We start from the raw sequence: 20,814 nt of genomic DNA on the forward strand, positions 1-20,814 counted from the left end.
AGTGTGATATTTTGATGATGGGTGGGAGGATTCCCCTTCACTTTCTACTAATGTGGGAGAATTCAAGTTGATATCCCCAAAATTGCAGAAACTGTGTATGACACCCCTTTCCACTCACATAGCGTGCCTACTGCCCTCAGCAAGCGCTCTCTCTTAGATTCCGTGCTACAAGTAGGTCAGGCCGTCACATTCGCTACCCTCATCTCTTTAAAAATAAATTGAGTGCCATGACCATTTCACACCTTAGGCTCCTCTCTCTCTCACTCACAGAGACATCAGCAGACCGAGTAGCCCAGCCCCTTTTAATAACAGGCCCTCACTCACACAGAGTTTCCAGGGTTGGGGCTCTTACTCTCTTCCGTCCCCATGCTGCCACCATTTTTTTCATTTCCTATCATATGGAGAGATTGAGATCTTGACATGTGTTTGTGTATTTCTTTGGCTGAGACACACAGCCCACAGATGTAAACAACGAGTTAACTTTTATTTATTATTTAAACATAACACTGAAGAAAGTAAGGTAGAAATGATTTATATACTTGCTAATAGGAAAGGTTGCATTGTTCGTGAAACGCATCAAGCAGTATCAGACCTGATGTGCAACACGCTTTCAGACATTAGAAATAAGAGCTAATATCAAAGGTGCCAGCAGCCTTTCCTATTTGATCCTATAGCTGCAATATTCAGTAGTTTTTTTCACTTAAGGCATTTGGATTTCAGCTGCTGGGGTGGAAGTTCTAACTGAACAGTAGCTCTCCAGCCATAATACTTGAGTGTCGAGAAACCATGGTGTGACTTTTCTTTTTTTATCTTTCAAGATATCCAGAGTGGAACCCTGATAACGATTCTGGACATGGGATGTAAGTAAAATTGCTGTCAGAATGGAAGGAAATGCCTGCTTATGCCTTTCCATGTTTAAAAACTGTTCCCCAATAGCAGTTCTCTTTAAGCAGTGTACATTATGGAAAATACAGTGGGAACAAACAGTAGAAGGTACAGGTGGAGGCTTCTGAATGCAGAGCATGCCTTTTTCTCTCTACTAGCAGATCTTCCTCCTCATTCTAGGCTGTGAGACTCAGACTAAGAGTGGCACAACCCATAGCAGAGGGGAAACCTACTCAGTCAGATCTTACGCATCAGCCGTTAGACTGATAGGAGGGTCTTCCCGTCAGAGAAAATTGATTTTGTTCACAGTATTCTTCTCCTTTCTTCTGAAACAATTCTGCTAGTCCTGTTTAATTGGACATCTTGAAATGTCTGCTTTGTGACTTTGTCCAGGCATTCCGCAGCAAACTGCACAAAACCAGCAAGAGACTCTTGAAATCCCCACAATAGGAAGCTAATGTTTAATGCAGTGCTTCCTGTTGATTTTGCTGCCATGAGCAATTGGAATAACATTTGGAGGCGTAGTTGGAGATCATTCAGCTTCAAGAAATACATTGTCATTTCCAACAGCAGGACTTGTTCAGTCAGTGCTATATAGCAGTACATGAAAGTAAATTCTGGGAGGGAACTTCTGTTTACTTCCTTTCTAGGACCGGTCTGACCTTTTATCACTTACATAAAAATGTGACTGCAGGCTTTTTGAATGGTTTAACATAGCATTGTGTTTGTGTGTTCCTAGAAATGATCCCTTCATGTTGCCGCAGTCTACAAATCCTGCCCCAGGGATTTTGGGACCACCGCCACCTCCTTTTCATCTCGGAGGGCCACCAATTGGATCAAGAGGTAACCTGAATAAACACATCTTTGAGACGAATCCTCTCCCCTCCTCTTTTGACCGTATTAAACTTTGCTGATCCTTACATCAATATGTTGTACGAGCTCTTGAGACCTGACAGGAACCTAAAGAAATCATAGCTGAACTAAAACCTGACTTTACCATGAGTAGTTCAAATTAGCCATCAGGGTATGACTTGATATATTCAGCTTTCTCACTGTATTAAAAAACATCCTAAATTATTGACGACAAAACCGTTTTTTTCTTTCTGGGTATCAGAATGTTTAAGTTCATGTTCTTCAGTATTTGTAGATTCTGTTTAGGGGTGATAAGGAGTGATGGTGATCCTTTAGAACAGTTGTCGTCAGCATTTCCGAATCCTGCTGAGCTGAAAACACAAGTCAAAAATGAAAAATAGTGTTGTAAAAAGCAACGTATGAACAAAAACACCACCACCAGACTAAAGAATGGAACAATACATAATGGAATAGACAAGAAACATACACGAAATACTACAATGTATAGCAATCTATATAGTGTCTAAGCACACATGTAGACAAACATTACAGTCCATCCTCACATGGGGTAAATAAAACAGAAATCCAACAAGACATGAAGAATACTGGTGGTCAGGTAAGTGTGGATGCTGAACAATGATCCAGAATGGATCAAAAAGGTCCAAGAAGGAGACGGTCGTTCTGGATACAAATTAGACGTCCGTTACTTCCAAAGTCGTCTTCAGTCATTCAATCTCAGAAGAGTCTGTGCATAGTATTCAGTTATTTCATAGGACATTTAAGCCTCTTGCATATTAGATTCAAATCATCGCACTTAGTGTCTCCTTCTTTAGACACAATATAGATTGCTATACATTGTAGTATTTCGTGTATGTTTCTTTTTCATTAAATATTGTTCCATTCTTTAGCCTGGAGCTGAAAACACGTGACAGGAAGTTACATTATTAATATCATGCAGCAGGGAGAAGCAGCACCAGAGTCATCCTCACTGGTGCGTGAAGGCTGAGATCATGGGCAATAGACCAAAAGGGGAGGGGCTGGGGCTCAGTGGTAGAGCATATGCTTGGCATGCAGAAGGTCCCAGGTTCAACCCCTGGAATCTCCACTTAAAGGGACTAGGCAAGTCGGTGATGTGAAAGACATCTACCTGAGACCCTGGAGAGCCGCAGCTGGTCTGAGTAGACAGTACGGACTTTGATGGACCAGGGGTCTGATTCAGTATAAGGCAGCTTCATGTGTTCAAAAGAGCTGGAGACAGGATTCATGTGTATCAGCAGATATACTGTAGCAAGGAACAAACCAAGGCTCAGACCCATAGAGTTGTAATTTCCAGGGAATAAGATTTTGAGAGTCAGAACTCCCTTCGTCAAATACCCAACAAAGGGATTTTTGACTTTTGATGACTTTTACCCTGGAAATTATGTTGGTCTTTAAAATACCAAAAAAAGAACTATCGAGTTGTGTTCAGAGTGACCTAACCACAAGTGAAGAGGCTCGTGTGGCCCCTTTGCTCTCTACACAGCATAAGGGAGTAAAAAGGAGAAGCTCTGTAGGAGCCCGCAACCTAGCGGGAGTGGCTCCTTGACCCATGTGAGGGTCCTGATGCACCAGTTGAAGTCTGCTACTTTAGAAGAGTGTGGTGCTAAAACATAAGGCTGTATTACCTCATAAGTCTTAAACCAGTTGTTAATGCACTCCTTTTGCCCCCTCTCAAAGATTTAAGAGTTCTGCGTTGTGACATGGTTAAAAGTTGCCCTGCGCATAGTAGCGTTGGTTGTCTTTCTAATTATGTAATACATATTTGTTTTACTTTGTTTATATCAAGGAGCTGGAAATGGAAGTATGCAAGGACCAAGACACATGCAGAAGGGGAGAGTGGTTAGTATCAGGCTACCAAAATGCAGATAACTTACGCTGAGCCCCCGATCTTCTTGCTGTTATATTAGCTTCCTTGTACAAGGATTCTTTTCATATAGAGGAGGATTCCCTTATATTAACTCCCAGCTTGCAATCTGATTGGTTCAACCTAGGAGACTCGGTAAGAACCTGACCACAACTAGGTTTGGGGACCTTTAAGATGTACATTATTTTTGTCATGTTGCCTTAAGTGTATATGCTAGGCAACATGCCAGAAATGCCACAGGTAGGACGAAAACATCCACAAGACTAATGGTTTTCCGAGTAATTGGATTTAATCTGGGATGGAAGATTGTACATTCCTGTTTTAAAAAAATGCTTCTGCTGACTCTTCACAGAATTAATTAAAAGATCCACTACCAAAATGACTAGGATGGCCACTTTAATCATCATTTTCTGCTTAATGTGTAAATTTGTTAGCCATTATTCTTTGCCATTAATAGGAAACAAGCAGAGTTGTTCACATCATGGATTTTCAGAGAGGGAAAAACCTGCGATACCAGCTGTTGCAGCTTGTTGAACCATTTGGAATGATCACAAATCACCTTATCTTAAACAAAATTAACGAGGTAAGTTTTTTTTTAACCCTGCCCAACTAATGTTTTTCTAAATTATTTTGAATGATAGGAATGCTTACTGTGCTTCAGCAGACAACTTACACTGGTGTCCCATGCCTTTGAAAGAGAACAAGAATTTAAGCAGGAGAACAGAATTTGAAAGAACAGAATTTTAAGCAGGAGTTTATGATATAAGGACATAGTCTTTTTTTTAAAAAAAAATTGGGTCTGGAGAGTTTTGTGCTTCATGATATCAAAAAGTAGTTTTCTGCCTTTGTGGTTGGCGAGAGCTTGCTGTTGAATATTACTGCTTTTAGTATCCCATTATTTGCATATACTGAGATGAAGGATACTTATTTTTTCAGCATGTGCCTGATGATTAAAATGTATACTGGTACCGTTGCAAACATTTCTTCCTTCCTAGAAGAGGAATGCATGAGTTATTTATCTTGCAATTTCAGGCATTTATTGAAATGTCTACCACTGAAGATGCTCAGGCTGTAGTAGAATATTACTTATCAACACCGGCATTAGTTTTTGGCAAGCCCGTGAGAGTGCACTTATCACAGAAGTATAAAAGAATAAAGGTAAAATCAGTTTTATTTATTAACCTTCTTGCTCTGGTGTACCTGTCATTTTCGTTTGTGACATTTAACCGGTTCATTCTGCGATCTGGTTTTGTGGCACTAGATGAAGGCTTCATGTCTGGTAGAGTGGATGAATAAAAATGTTTTCTCTAACCGCCACCCCTTTTTCTGTTTTTTAAAGAAACCAGAACCGAGACCTGACCAGAAATTCGAACCTCCCAAGCAAGAGCTTGGCCGTGTGATCCATCTCAGCAATTTGCCGCATTCAGGGTATTCTGACAGTGCTGTACTCAAGCTGGCGGAGACCTATGGAAAAGTAAAGAACTACATTCTGATGAGAATGAAGAGCCAGGTAGTGTATATGGTCTGGCACAAGACCAGGCCACAGTGCAGGGCTTCAGGAAGCAGGGCCATCATCCCCAGGGTATGAGTACAGCACATAAAAATGGATGTAGATGTAAGAAGCTTTCTGTCTCCTAGGCCTTATTTTCATATATATGTGTACTGACCGTGTTTCCATGCTTTACTTGTATGGGCATGCATCAGAAATGTATGGGTAAGAAGGCGGGGGGGGGGGGGCTTAGGCCTGTGTTTGATGTGCAGCAAATGTGGTGGTAATGAGGTGGTTGAATGGGCTGTACTGCTTGACACTGCAGGTGGGGGTGATACTTTTCCAAGTTGCCCTACATTTAATAATTCTCTGTAAATCGGAAACTGGGTTCCAGCCTAGTCCTCAATGTGCATGCTGTGCTGTTTTCCTGATATGGTAACACTTTATTTTTATTTGCATGGAAGTTTTTACATGAGAGAGCAATAAAAATATTTAAGTCCAAAGTGGTACAGCCCATTTTGCCACTCCAAATTCTACTGCCTCATTTTGCTGCATATGTAGATCAGCTCTTAAGGGAAGCTGGGGAGACAAATGGAGGAAGGAAAGGTGCTTGCCCAGTCCTCCAAAACTCCATCTTCATTAGTCCTATCTTGGTATGTGGTTTTGCCACTTGATGAGCATTTGTCTGGGCATGTCACTCAGTGAAGTCTAGATCCTTTCTGCTGCTCTTTTCTCAGTGCTCTTTCTCAGTTTTGGAAGAAAAATGAGTTAGCAGCAGCCAGGTGGATTCCTTAATGCTCATCAACAGCCTCCAGGCATAGATCAGTGATTGTGAGCTGCTCAGCCAGTAACTCTAGCAGTGATCCCTTAAGTCCCTCCCATTCAAGGGTTTAACTTGAGAGAGTCATGTAGTAACTTTGCATAGTGAAATCTCATGTCAATCTTCTGTAGGCTTTCATAGAGCTGGACACCAGAGAAGCTGCCGAAGCCATGATGGAGCACTGTTCCAACAAAGCCCTTTGGTTCCAGGGTCGATGCGTGAAAGTAGACTTGTCTGAAAAATACAAGAAATTAATATTAAGGGTGGGTATCGTGTGGGCATAAGGTTTTGCTCATTACTCTTGCGGAAACAATGTAGAATTGAGAAATTTGAAGATGACAAGTGTATATAGTACTTTTAACTTAAAGGTTCTGCTAGGGAAAAGAATACAGAAAAGAATACAGATTACGCGAGGGCTAGTAGCACTGGTTTCTGCTTCCAGGAGCTGGATAGACCACTTACAAGTGCTGTTGTTTAATAAAGATAAAAAGAATGAAAAATTGAAAGGGCATCTTCTTTTTTTTAAAGAGCATCTTGGGACAATTGTGTACCATCTTAATAGATAGTATAATGAGAAGCAGCCGCCTAAAGTAGGTACATGATCATGTACTCAACTGTGGCACCATCGGCATGGATCAAGACAATATTGACAGAAGGGAGACTTTTCTCCAAACTCAGGATGAACACCCCCACCCCACCCGGTTGCAGAAAAATCTAAAAACTAAATAAAAATGGAAGTGGATTAACCCCCACCCCCCGAAGCACAATAACACTGTCTGAGCTTGCACAGCAAACGAGCCTCTATCGGCTGGCCTCGTCCACCCTCGCAGCGGAGGCATCAGATGGAGGGCCAGTCATGCCTGCCAGTTGGAGGAGGAATGGGAGCTGTCACTTTTGCCACTGCTTAAGCTAGGCAGGTGGAGACAGTAGGAAGAAAGAGTGAGCCAGATGGCCCAGGTAGCGGGGGGTGGGGGTGGGATTCCTCCCTTCCCGAGTCGTACAAATCCCTGTTTCTGTTAACAGAATTGCAGGTAGTTCAGCAATTGAGCATCTTGTCAGGATAGTTAGTAGCATCTTTAGAATTTTGCAAGGTACGTGTAAGGTTTGTGCAGCCTCGCTTCCACCTCCTGAGTGTTAGCTTGCCATATTCCCATGTGAGACTGCGCAAGCGCCACGAAGATGTAAAACAACGTTGCACTTACCTGTAACTTGTTCATCGAGTGGTCCTCTGTGCAGGTACAGATCCCTCCCTCCTATCCCCGCTGTGGACTGCTTCAGACACCCTGGAGCTCTCCACGGCAGCGGAGATGTGTGCCTGCACAGAGGACCACTCGATGAACAACAGTTACAGGTAAGTGCAACGTTGTTTTTGCATGTGCTAATCCCTTTGAACTGGACCATTCTCCATTTCACTGAAGTCTTGGTTAGCCTCAGTGATACTCAATTGAGGCCTGAGAGTGCCATCATAGGAGGAGGGGGTAAGAAACATGGAGATAATCCTGGGTTATATTTAAGGCTTCCTGTTGAGATTTGAGACATGGCATGTACTACCACTGTGGAGGCCTCTGTTCGGGGCTTGGTAATGGGCTCAGTCTTCCACAGTCCAGTAAGTGTTCAGGGACTACAGAAGCATGTCTATGTGACCCTACTTTGCAGCTCTTGGGCATTATAATATAGGGCTAGAAGTATTCCCAGTGAGTCAGATTCAGTTTTTGACTATTGTGGATTATCTTGGTCTCTCACTGGGAGAACTGCAGCGAACTTTTGCAAGGTTCTCCAACGTTGGGAGAAATTAGGGGTCCACCAGTGGGGGAGGGTTGATCGTTTGCCAGGACCCCTGCCCCTTACCCAAAAGGTAGAGGTTGGATCTCTTCTCTAATATAATGTTGCGCTTCAGAGGTGCTTGGAGCACCACGGAAACACAGTGTGAAGTCAAGGCCAGTTACCCCTCTAAACTTAGAATGAGGACTGCCAGGCAGACCAGAGGAAGAAGGGATACCGGTCATGACAAGCAAAGTTTGTGGACTCTTGACTGGGTTGCTGGAAGATTCAGGATAGTTTCCAGTCAGAGCAGGTGCAGATTATTTCTTTCAGAAGACCATTTGTGTGCTTTCTGGGCATAAATTATGGTAGTGGTGTTTTTCTGCCTGTGACAGAGTGCTGCTTCTGTAGTTCTTAGTCTTAAGAGCTATAATCCAGAGGAGCAATCACAGCAAACTGAAAATTAGTTGATCCCTGTGATTTGGCAACATAGTAGTCCATCCTTTTCAGCAGAGGTTTTTCATTTTGTGTGTGTGTGTTCCCAAGGTTTGAGCTACATTTGTGACTCGTGAAAACAAGCACAGCTTTCCCTCTTGACGTAGTTTGAGATCTTTGGGCAAGAAGAGACAAGCACACGTCCTGGATTAATGGCATCAGTACCACAATCACTTCTGGTTAAAAGGAGTGGTGAGGGGGAGAGCCCCATTGTGCTGTGCAGAAACAAAAATACTTTTGTGGAATGTTTTTTAATGAAGGCTTTTACTTGGTATCTTACTTCCATTTGCTTGCAGTTGCTACTTGAATAATTAATACAGTTGCAGTGGATTATCCATGTAAGTCGTTTGCAGCGACAACATCAAGTGGCCTTGTGGCACCGTCAAGAATGACATACAGGTTGAGCATCCCTCATCTAGACTGCTTGGGACCAGAAGTGGTCCGTATTTAGTTTCTTTCCATATTTGGGAATATTTGCATATACACAATAAGATATCTTGGGTATGGGACCCAAGTCTAAACACGAAATTCATTTATGTTTTATATACATTTTATACACATAGCTTGAAGGTAATTTTAAACAATATTTTTAATGATTTTGTGTACATTTAATCATCAGAAAGCAAAGTAGCGTTCTGCTGAGGGCCTGTGAGAAAAGGCTGGTTTTCGGGTCAGTCCGGATATTGGATGTCCGGAAAAGGGATGTGTGTGTGTTAAGTGCCGTCAAGTCGCTTCCGTCTCATGGCTACCCTATGAATGAAAGTCCTCCAAAATGTCCTATCTTTGACAGCCTTGCTCAGATCTTGCAAATTGAAGGCTGTGGCTTTCTTTGAGTCAATCCATCTCTTGTTGGGTCTTCCTCTTTACCTGCTGCCCTCAACCTTTCCTAGCATGACTGTCTTTTCCAGTGACTCTTGTCGTCTCATGACGTGACCAAAATACGATAGCCTCAGTTTAGTCATTTTAGCTTCTAGGGTCAGTTCAGGCTTGATTTGATCTATAACCCACTGATTTGTTTTTTTGGCAGTCCACGGAATCCGTAACACTCTCCTCCAACACCACATTTCAAAGGAATCTATTTTCTTCCTGTCAGCTTTCTTCACTGTCCAGCTTTCACACCCATACATAGTAATAGGGAATACGATGGCATGAATTAAACCAGTCTTGGTGGCCAGTGACACATCCTTACACTTCAAAATATTTTCTAGCTCCTTCATGGCTGCCCTTCCCAGTCTCAATCGCCTTCTAATTTCTTCAGCTGCTCTGCCCTCCCCCTTTTGGGATCTTCGTGCTTCTTGTCTATGTACTTGCAGGCATCAGGATGGACACTACAATTTCATTCCTCTCATGCAAGGAGCCTTCTGCCAATGTAAGAAGCTCATGGAAAGGCCTACAGTAGAATCCTCCTTCCTGCAGCACCAGTGGGATTGGACTGGTATGATCCCATCATTAGGGCTAGAAACATGCCTTTTAAAATGAAAGCTGAAAATCAGAAACTGAATTTTGTGCTCAGTGCCACATTGCAGTGTGGTGGTGCACTGCCGTCTCCCTTTTGGTTGATAGTGGAGCCAAGGAATAAAAGGTCTTGAACAATTTCAATTTCCTCATTGTCAACCTTAAAGTTGTGTAATTCAAGGGATACTTAACCTTTATTTACTATAGCATACGTTTTCAGTGGAGTAGAATCCAAAAGGTTCTGCTGCAGTAAATGTGTTGCTCTTTACGGTGCCACAAGGTTCTGTTTTCATTACTTGAGTGTAGTCGTTGGAAATGTTTTGATGATTGAAAACATCCTTTTGGATAGCCATGGGTTGTACTAATGCAGAAATCCAAAAGACTTGTATAGTTTAAAAAGCTGTGTGTGTTGTTGTTTTTTCAGATTCCTAACAAAGGAGGAGATTTGCTGAAAAAAGATAAACCTCGGTAATAATTTTTGAGTGTTTAATTTTCTTTAAAAATAACAATTTTAAACTGGCAATCAAGCTTTTCTTTTTTGCCTTTTATAGAAAGAGAGGCCTTTCTCCGGACAGTAAAGATTCTGGAAGTGAAAAAAAATCCAAGCTAGACGACAGCGATAAAAATGAAACCAGCAGCATGGAAGATAAAGATGAAAAGAGAGACGAGGCGGAGCAGCCAGATACCAAAGGCAGTGAGCAGGCAGACCAAGACGACTCCAATTTGATCCTTGAATCGGAAGATGAGCTGTTAGTGGATGAGGAGGAAGCAGCGGCGTTACTGGAGAGTGGCAGTTCAGCGGCTGACGGTGCCGACGTTGCCAACTTGGGCGATCTAACCACGGAGGAAAAGGCCGCCGCTAATGCCGATGGTAGCGTCAAAACTGAAGGGACTGCTGGAACTGCAGCAACAGCCAAGAAACTCAAAAAGGTAAGCCCCAAAGAATATTGCCAGGGAAAATCAGGTTGAGCACAAGAATATTCAGCTTCCCACATACTTAATAAGGGGGGAAAGTTTCACGTTTCCCCTCTAGAAAAGTAACTATTGAATAGTTGAGTATCATGATCGTGGTTTGAGAGGAGGAGGGCCTGTAGGCAGTGGTGCAGAGTGGCTCTGCCTTGGAGACACGGGCATGTGTAGTCAGCAGTCATGGCCTGGCTTTCCTCTCTGGCAGACCAAGCATCAGCAGAATTGAAAGCTGGCTTGGCATTTTTGCAAAGCAGCTCACAGTTGCCACGCTGCCCCTTGGTAATCCTGCACGTGAAGCACCAATTGGCACACAACAGACTTACAGTTCCTAAAGACTTCAGAGTCATCCCTGTCTGCTTCCTCCCACCAAAAAGGCCACAATATTGTAGGCACAGAGTACAGCAGCTCCAGTTTTGATTCTGTCACACAGTGGTCAGGGGTGCCATTGGTGGAAGCAGGGAACAAATTCCGTTACGCATCTGTCCATGGTGGTACTTCCCAGCCTGTGTTTTCAGCAGCATGCTGTACAATTAAGGCAGATGCCATCTATTACATGGAAGGCTTTTCTGCAGCTGAAGTCGAGAGGCTTATGGAAAAGGAGGAATGGAGACTTCCAGAGTGACCTCTGGCTTCTTGTAGTGGCTCCACACATAGTTTGTTGATAATAGGAAGCTGCTGCTGCTTCCTGTCCCAGCTCTGGTCCTGCAATTGCTGATTACTACCAATAGAAGTAAAAATCTCTCGTAGGTCCGTGTTGGCCTTTTTGACCAGGAAAATAGACCAACATAATGTTTAATGCATTTAATAAAATTTGGAAATGAAGAGATTTATGCTAATGATGAAAAGTGAAATGAGTTAATGGTTTTGAAACAATACCATATCTTAGTATTCTTCTTGTGACCTAGATAAATAATAGTGCTGTGCTAACATAAATGTGTCTCATTAAAAAACAACAACGAGAGCAGTTCTTGGGCACCTCTGGAATCCTAAGGATGGCCCACATGGTTACAAATATTGTTTACATAAAACTAAATGTAGAATTTTTAAAAAATGTGGCAGCAGCACAGGAGCAGAGGGTTTCTTGTTTTAGCTAGTCTTTGCTCAAGTGGCACGCATCTGCCACACTGGAGAGCAAGGGAGGCCCTCATTTCTGCCTGTGCTATTGGGGGACATCTAAAAAAATAGCCAAAAAAGAGACAATTGCTGTAGAGAGAGAATTAATTTTAATGTGTTCTAAGACCCCGACATGTTTTGCATACGCTTCATTGCAGGGGGAATCTGTAAAATATTATAGTCTGGCCACTTCCCACAGCAACAGTGTTTGAGCAAAAAAAGATAGACCACCCAATGTGGAAGAACTTTTTTTGGCTGTGGAATATTCGGCCCCTGGCCAAGCCTGTTTGACTTACCAATTGATATATCCCCTATTTTATCATACTTACCATGGTTGAAACTATACTTTGGAGAGAGCAGAAGGCAGCAGGGAAAATGTCAACAGGAAAAATAAATCAGCAAGGAATGGATTTGTAGTCCAGTTTGGCCATTCATTAGAATTGCTTCACATCCACAACAGGGGGAACTAATATATTTCCTAATGGTATGTTTGGTATCTCCAGGAGACTTTGCCTGAGACCTGTTCAGGAGGGTATACTTGTTCATTAACCATATTTCCCAAATATGGGAGAGGCCACAATCTGAGCCAAAGTTTAGGGATCAGCTGTATACCAGAGACCACAGGTTCAACCTCTGTGTGTATAGACAAAGCTAGAGAATGAACTTTCTAAACCTGCCCTTAGAAGATCCCCTTTCTTCCATTCTAGTGGTATGACAATTCATACCATTGCCTGTAGGGAAGATACCTTGTTGTTGGGGTCTATCCAGGCACCAGTGCTGAAGAAAAGTAATTATTAATCATGGGCTATATGGAGCCATTCACAAAGTAGGTCACAGAGGGTGAGATACCGAGTACTTACCTCCCCCTTGAGAATGTGTCCCCTTCTGGTGGTTTTGTGCCATATTGTGGAAGCCCGTCCTTGTTAAGCAGGGGAGAATCACTCCCCCCATCCCCCATTGCTGCAGTGGGATAATCTGGCCTTGGCATTCTTGAATTCCCCATCTCCCTTCTGGAGGTGCTTGTGGCTGAGCATCAGGTGGAATAACACCATTGGTCTTGGGATATATACTTTAATATGCTGTGACTATAGTAATCTAAATTTGTGTCAACAGAGACATGTAGGTGGTTTTCCAAGAAGCATGGAAGGTTTTGTCACTCTAGACGAAGTTGGGGACGAGGAGGATTCAGAGCATCAGAAACAACGTAAAGCTGGCATACTTAAATCTGCTGTGAAAAGCGAGAGCGCCATGACTGAAAGCAAAGCTGATCAGACTGGAGAAAGTGCGCCAGAAAATGAAGCAATGGAAAATGGTGCCAAAACAGAGAACTTGAAGCTGGAAACATCTGACGTGACCAACGATGCGGCGGCACTGGATCCAGTGAAAAAAGAAAGTACAGATGGGCAAGAAACTAAGGCTGCCCATGAGAAACTTGCTGATCCAGATGAATACAGAATTGGACCATATCAGCCAAATGTCCCTGTTGGTAAGAATACTTCCCTCCTCTTCCTCCAGCATGGTCTGCATTATATAGTCTTACCTTTTTGTTGTACTTTTTTATTGGTTTCCTTGCATAAGAAGGTAGATTCTGGTCAACAGCCAATAATTCATGAATGCATGCTCATCGGACTTTTACCATGGGCACAAATATGATGGAATTAATATTAAAGCTCTCAGTAGAATGATTTCCTGATTTTACTTTGTGTGTGTGAATGCCATCAAGTCACTTCCGACGTATGGTGACCCTATGAATTAATGACCTCCAAAATTTCCTATCATTAACAGCCTTGCTCAGGTCTTGCAGACTGAGGGTTGTGGCTTCCTTGATTGAGTCAATCCATCTCATTTCCTGCTGCTTTTAACTTTTCCTAGCATTATTGTCTTTTCCAGTGACCCTTGTCTTCTCATAATGTGACCAAAGAATAATAGCCTCAGTTAGTCATTTTCGCTTCTAGGGAGAGTTTAGGCTTGATTTGATCTAGAACCCACTTACTGATCTTTTTGGTGGTCCGCAGTATCCATAAAACTGTCCAACAGCACATTTCAAATGAATCAACTTTTCTTCCTGCCAGCTTCCTTTATTGTCCAATTTTCACCCTCATACATCTTAACGGGGAATTCTATACTGTGAATTATCTTGGTTGCCAGTGACACATCCTTACACTTAAGGATACATTCAAGCTCCTTCATGGCTGCTCTTCCCAGTCTCAATCTCTTTCTGATTTCTTGGTTGCCGTCTCCCCTTTGGTTGACGATTGAACCAAGGAATAGAAAATCTCTAACAATTTCAATTTCTTTATCAACCTATGATTCTATGAGGGAGGGCATCTTGGCCACGTTCTGGGCATGGAGTAGGGGTCACAAGGGATGGGGGGGAGGTAGTTGTGAATTTCCTGCATTATGCAGATAACCCTGGTGGTCCCTTCCGATTCTATGAACCTTAAAGTTGTGTAATTCCTCAGTAGTCATAACGTTCGTCATCTTGATGTTCAGCTGTAAGCCTGCTTTTGGCACTTTCTGCTTCAACCTTCATTAGTAGTAATTTCAAGTCTTCACTGTTTCTGCCAGTAATGGGGTATCATCTCCATATCTCAAATTGTTAAGAATATTTAAAGGAAAAGTTGTATGTAACTTGTATAAGATTACTGAGGTAAACCTGGTATGTAGCCCCTGTTCAGTGTAAAAGGAGTTAAATACACACACTGGTACTGAATATTGTAGAACAGAACAGCTATCTTACGCTTCTCTTTCCTGCTAGGGGTGAACTTCGTGATGCCCAGATCTGGGTTTTACTGCCGACTGTGTTCCTTATTCTATACCAACGAAGAGACGGCAAAAAAAACCCATTGCAGCAGTCTTTCCCACTACCAAAAGTTGAAGGTAAGGGTATTGTTTTGTCCCCTGTGTGGCTCCTAGAAGTTCAAAATGTAAGTGTAGTTTGTTGAAAAGGCTCTTTAGAAGAAGTCTAGTAAGAGTTTAAAAAGCCAGTAGCATACCTTATCTAATTTGTTACCCAGCTGGAATTTATGCACATGTGTCTTGTAGTTCCTATACAGTCCTACAAGAGTTAAACACTTAATGGTGCAAACCTAACAACTTTCTGAGAGTAAACCCCCCACCCCCAATACTTCTGAGTAGATGTGCTTAGGATCTCATTGATTAGTCTGGTTGACTTCAGTCAGAGGAAGTTCAAAGTGGAACTTAAAAGCACAGCTGTGGCCTGTACCCCATTTAATGTACACGTAGCACGTAGTTCAAGACACATACATCAAGCATAGTTCTCTGTGTGGAACAGGTTGTATGTGGCAGTTGTGCTGAACCCCTGAAATGCTTGTAATTGCAGAATCCAAATTTTGGAGCACAGCTCTTTAAAAGGAGAAATTGGCCTGGGTTTCTAAGTTCCTGAATACATCGAGGCCTTTCCTCAGACACAACTTTGATTTAACGTTTCGCTTTTCCTCCTTTATTCTAGAAACACATGGAGAAAATGGCTGAAGAACAAAAGCAGAAAAAGGATGCTTAAATGCAATAGAGGCTTGAGTTGAGGGCTTAAGGAAAAATGGTTTTATTTTTTATTGTTAATACAGTACAATTGGGGAAATGCTATGTTCCGTAGCTTTTAGTGGAATACCATAGAAGTATAATTCTGTTAGTGTGTTTAATGTTATGGCGCATTTAAATCAACACTACCTTTGTTTAATGAGAAACAGATTGGGATGGCAACATGGAATTTTCCGTGCAGGTTGAGGCTTGAAATAACTCAAGAACTAAACATTTTGAACACCAGAGTTCACCTCATCATTGAACTTTCAGGCTTCTAAGCATATCAGTAAACTTTTACTCTGTTCAGTTCAATATAAGCAGTTACTACTTTCTGGAACATTCCAGTCAGTCCAGCTGATATTTTATTTTCAAAGGGTTTCATGATTTCAGTTCATTTTTGAGAAGTCTTTACATGAAAGTTGATGCGGCTTTTTTTTAAAGTTGGATATGCCTCCTTTTAATGTTGATGTGTTACTTAGAGAATGGGAAAACTGATAGCCACCTTTAAAATAATACAAAACACAACATCTTGTGACTCTTTCCCCAGAGTTCTCATTTTCGTTCTATGGCTGTAGCCTAAAATAAATTCTTATTCTCCTGACCAGTATTATTTTTCAGAGCTGTTCTTGCTTGCGACTTGAATTTAGTACTTTTCATACATCTCCAGTATAAGCAAAAGCAGCATTGGAACCTAACTTGTAAATAGTTACCTTTTTATGTTTGTGACCTTTTTAAAAAAAAATATTTCAGCTCCGATTCTAAACCTTGTTGCAAATGTATCACTGGAACCAGTGGACTTTGCTTTCAAAGTAACATGCTAATGGATTGGGGCAGACATCTTCAAATTGTTGTCGAAGGCTTTCACGGTCAGAGTTCATTGGTTCTTGTAGGTTATTCGGGCTGTGTAACCGTGGTCTTGGAATTTTCTTTCCTGACGTTTCGCCAGCAACTGTGGCAGGCATCTTCAGAGTAGTAACACTGAAGGACAGTGTCTCTCAGTGTCAAGGGTGTAGAAAGAGTAATATATAGTCAGAAAGGGGTTGGGTTTGAGCTGAGTATTGTCCTGCAAAAGTATTGTCCTGTAAGTATCAAGATAATGTGCTAATGAGGGTATGGTATGTTAATATGGAACCATTGTATCCTGAAGTGATCTGTTAATGTGTGTAATCCAAAACTAATCTGTATGGCTATTGTTGAATGTTGTCTTTGTCTGGAGGTGTTTCAGGGCAGGAAGCCAAGCCTTATTCATTCTTAAACTCTCCTCTTTTCTGTTAAAGTTGTGCTGATGTTTGTGAATTTCAATGGCTTCTCTGTGCAATCTGACAAAATAGTTGGTAGAATTGTCCAGTCTTATTCCAAGACACTGAAAGACTGGACAATTCTACCAACTATTTTGTCAGATTGCACAGAGAAGCCATTGAAATTCACAAACATCAGCACAACTTTAACAGAAAAGAGGAGAGTTTAAGAATGAATAAGGCTTGGCTTCCTGCCCTGAAACACCTCCAGACAAAGACAACATTCAACAATAGCCATACAGATTAGTTTTGGATTACACACATTAACAGATCACTTCAGGATACAATGGTTCCATATTAACATACCATACCCTCATTAGCACATTATCTTGATACTTACAGGACAATACTTTTGCAGGACAATACTCAGCTCAAACCCAACCCCTTTCTGACTATATATTACTCTTTCTACACCCTTGACACTGAGAGACACTGTCCTTCAGTGTTACTACTCTGAAGATGCCTGCCACAGTTGCTGGCGAAACGTCAGGAAAGAAAATTCCAAGACCACGGTTACACAGCCCGAATAACCTACAAGAACCAATCTTCAAATTGGTTTAGTCCTAGGATTGTGCTCTTGGTGTACCTTCGTGTGGCTGATGTAAACGGGAGCTTGTGTGTGTAACCTGTCCTCACGTAGTTTGTTAATGATTTAACAGCTTACATATATGTGAATTCAGTTTGTTATGGTGACAAAACAATAAACCATAGTAAATCAGTCAGAATTTAAGTGGGATTTTTCGTGAGCTTTTTAATGTGTGCGATTGTGCATGTTTAGCAGCCGCGATACACAAGCCATGTCGGCTGGTGCTAGAGGTGGTTCCTAGCCTTCTGTCATTAGAGCTCATTAATTGCTGGTGCTGATCATAAGTCTCATAAATCCACTGCACGGCTCACAGTGTATTTTATAGTCACTCAGGATTCTACTTGCAAGGAGATGCAAAGAGCTTTGGGGTGTTGCTGAAAAGAAGGCTGCCAGTTTTTTCCCTTTCCCTCTGCAGCCCCCTCGGACTTGTTCATCTGCAGACTTATAAATTCCTCTGGCCTTCAGGAAGTAGTTTAAACTATTGTGGAGACAGCAGTGAGAAGGAACTCTGAAAAGCTCCAGTTCATCCAAAGAGTATTGTACTAATAGCCCAGCCTTGAGACGTAAAGCTAGGGTCAGTTGTCACACTGATGTAGTGAGCATGCATACACAAATATTTGTGCAACTATAATCAGTAGTTCAGTCTTAAAACTGGTTAGTTATGAATTCAGGGAACTCTCCAGTAGATGTCTGAAAATTTTCCCTAGCTTGATAATCATAGTCTTCAACATTAGTGCTATGCAAACAAAATGTTGCAAAGTGTGGGTGGCATCTCTGCAAAAGTTGCGCTGGAACAAGAGAATGTGGAATCACTGTGACATAGAACATTTCCTTCTGTATTTTTAAAGAATCTCCTGATGAACAGTCTTTAATCCTTTCTCTCCATGGAGCACAACTTCAAAACACAAAACTCTGGTAATAGCTCTGTAAGTCTCAAGGTGGGGAGGCAACAAAGAGGCATGGACGGGGGGTGGGGGGTGCAGAAGGCCACAGGCAGGTAAGGAGAAATGAAGGAACAGGTAGCATAGAGGAAAAGAAGAGGAACCAGGAACTGAAAACATGCTGAAGTAGAGTGGGGAGGGAATATGGTCAGGAAAGGCAGAAGCTTGAGGGAAGGTGAAATATTAGGTTGCTGGTAGGAGGGCCAAAGGAGGGAAATCAGGAGGCCTAAGGTAAGGATTCAAAATAGGGATGAAGTGAAAAGGAGGCAAGGCAGGGATAACTGGGAATTTGGAGCCGGCACTTGCTTGGGTAGTGTTCTCTCTGTGTTATCACCACCTCTTGCTGGGCATCTCCCAGGCTGTAGCTAAGAGGGACTAAAGGAGAGTAGAAGGTATAGGATTGGAGTAAGGTGAGAGGAGGGGAGGCCTTAAGCGGTGGACTAAAATGCCACAACATGGAAATTTGGTCCAGGGGTGACAGAAGGGAAGGGGGATCAGAGCTGCCTGGAAAGCTGGAGCTTGTGCTTACCTTCATACCCTGCCTCAGCGGTCTTCCTGACAACATTTTGATACGCATTGCAATCATTTTACCATTCTTTCAAGTCGGTTTGGTAGCTTGATCCTATGTTTTAGTGAAGATAGCCACTCTGGCTTCACAGGCGCAAGCTGGTCTGTATCCTATGTTTGGCTTGCAGCGCCACAGAAATGATTGCTAAAGGCAGGGACTCTGCAATACGCACAGTAGGGAAACTAAAAGCAGTATAACCGATCCCCCAATGCAGATGACTCAGCGCCTACCCAGGGTGGTGCCCATTGTATATCATTCCCTCTGGGCTGCTGGCAGCTCTTGACACATGGTCACCGTGTATCTTTACAACACAAAGTGGCATGTTCATGCGCACGACCAAAGTCAGTGGGAGCTGCAGTGATGTGGCTGGTGTACCAGTGCTGTAGCTCAGGGAAGTACTATATGAAATACAAGAGCTGAAATACTGCTATTGATACGTAGTATCATGTCTTTCTCCTGGTTCTCAACAGCAGTTGACAAATTATTTTCAGTAACACTCAAAAGAGTTCACACATGATCTGTGCTGCAGGAATATGTCAAGAGTTGAATTTCATTCTGTTTGAAACTTATGGCCATTGCCTTTTTATACATGGGAAAGGGAGGGCATCTTGTAGGCATGGAGTAGGGGTCACTGGGGGTGTGGGGGGGAGGTAGTTGTGAATTTCCTGCATTGTACAGGGGGTTGGACTAGATGACCATGATGTCCCTTCCAGCTCTATGATTCTAAGTATGTGAGCAATCGTGAGAAATCAGCTCTGCAGTTAATACAACTAGAACCTGGTCTCCATCTCCTATGCAAAAGAACATGTCTATATTCAGAATGGGCTGTGACTTGGTAGTAAACATGATTAACAGTTCCCAAGTTCAGCCCCTCTGCTCTGATTGGGTTCCTCGATGGCTGGGGAAATCCGCTCCTGGAGATGCAAGAGAATTCCTACCAGTCATGCAGTGAGATTAATATTCTAATAATGAGTCAAAACACCATGCCTGCTTTTGTTTTTCTTTTAAAACATTTATAGTCTACCCTTTCTCCCCAGTGGAGCCAGAAAGTAGTTTTAATGCAAAGTTGAGCTACCATGTAAGGCAATCTTTCATTGTTATATGGCATCAGATGAAAATGTAAATGGGCGTCTAATAAACTCAGCAGTGTTGGGCTCCTCAGGACTTCTGAAACAGCAACAAGAAGAAGAGATGGTTTTCATATGCTGACTTTCTCTGCCTTTTAAGGAGAATCAAACTGATTTACAGTCGCATACCCTTCTTCTCCCCACAACAGACACCTTGTGAAGTAGGTGGGACTGAGAGAGTTCAGAAAACTGACTAGCCCAAGGTCACCCGCTGGCTTCATGGGTAGGAGTGGGGAAACCAATCCGGTTCACCAGATTAGAGTCTGCCACTTACGTGGAGGACTGGGGAATCAAATCTGGTTCTCCAGATCAGAGTCCACCGCTCTTACCCACTACACCATGCTGGTGCCATAGAGCATCTGAGGTAAAGAATTGCACAGCTTCAATGTTGCTACAGGGAAGGCCATATCCCTTGCACAAAACCACGGCACCTCAGCAGTGAGGGGAAAGGAGCATTTGAAGATGGCCTGAGTATCCAGGTAGAGAGAGATAGTGTGTAATCTACATGTGCAGCATGATGAGGTGGGAGAACAGGCTGCAGGTGGAGTGAGATTTTTAACACTTTCCATACGTACATTCCCTGTAAGATTCTAGCTGTAGAATCTTATGCATGCTGTGCTGCTTTTCCACTTAAAGGTAAAATAGCCAATGTAGGAGAACTTAGAAAAACGTAATCTTTCATCTGTGGTCTGTAGTGATACAGTCCATTATATCACTCTGCTGCACATGTAGACCAGGCCCAGGATGGTTTAAGGCTATGAAACACAAAACAAGCACTCTGAATTGGGCCTAGAAGGCAACTGGAAGCCAATGTGGATGGTATTGAATTTGAGTTACTTGTTTGGAGCAGGCCACACCAGGTAGCTGCATTCAGGATGAAAATCCTCTTATTAATTTAATGGAGAACTCGGAGGAAGAGGAAATGAAATTTCTTCTACAGGAGGGGGATTCTTTTTGTCTTTCTCAGGTAGCCAAATCTTACTTCGTGACAATTAAGATCCGTTTGAAA

At 42.4% G+C, this 20,814-nt stretch overlaps 1 protein-coding gene across 2 annotated transcripts in view; it reads left to right on the forward strand.

Moving 5' to 3' along the window:
* The window catches only part of MATR3 (matrin 3), a 34,283-nt gene extending 19,000 nt beyond the window's left edge, over positions 1 to 15,283 (forward strand). For both annotated transcript variants that reach the window (XM_056856393.1, XM_056856394.1), the window contains 12 exons: positions 819 to 860; positions 1,625 to 1,727; positions 3,568 to 3,615; positions 4,098 to 4,223; positions 4,673 to 4,798; positions 4,980 to 5,150; positions 6,081 to 6,212; positions 10,085 to 10,128; positions 10,212 to 10,590; positions 12,856 to 13,228; positions 14,501 to 14,622; positions 15,215 to 15,283. In XM_056856393.1, the coding sequence (XP_056712371.1) occupies positions 819 to 860; positions 1,625 to 1,727; positions 3,568 to 3,615; positions 4,098 to 4,223; positions 4,673 to 4,798; positions 4,980 to 5,150; positions 6,081 to 6,212; positions 10,085 to 10,128; positions 10,212 to 10,590; positions 12,856 to 13,228; positions 14,501 to 14,622; positions 15,215 to 15,265 (1,717 nt within the window). In that variant the 3' untranslated portion in view covers positions 15,266 to 15,283. The remainder of the gene's footprint in view (positions 1 to 818; positions 861 to 1,624; positions 1,728 to 3,567; positions 3,616 to 4,097; positions 4,224 to 4,672; positions 4,799 to 4,979; positions 5,151 to 6,080; positions 6,213 to 10,084; positions 10,129 to 10,211; positions 10,591 to 12,855; positions 13,229 to 14,500; positions 14,623 to 15,214) is intronic.
* Positions 15,284 to 20,814: the final 5,531 nt, after the last annotated feature.

This window comes from Euleptes europaea, chromosome 10 (genome assembly GCF_029931775.1).
Source record: "Euleptes europaea isolate rEulEur1 chromosome 10, rEulEur1.hap1, whole genome shotgun sequence".
Taxonomy (NCBI): domain Eukaryota; kingdom Metazoa; phylum Chordata; class Lepidosauria; order Squamata; family Sphaerodactylidae; genus Euleptes; species Euleptes europaea.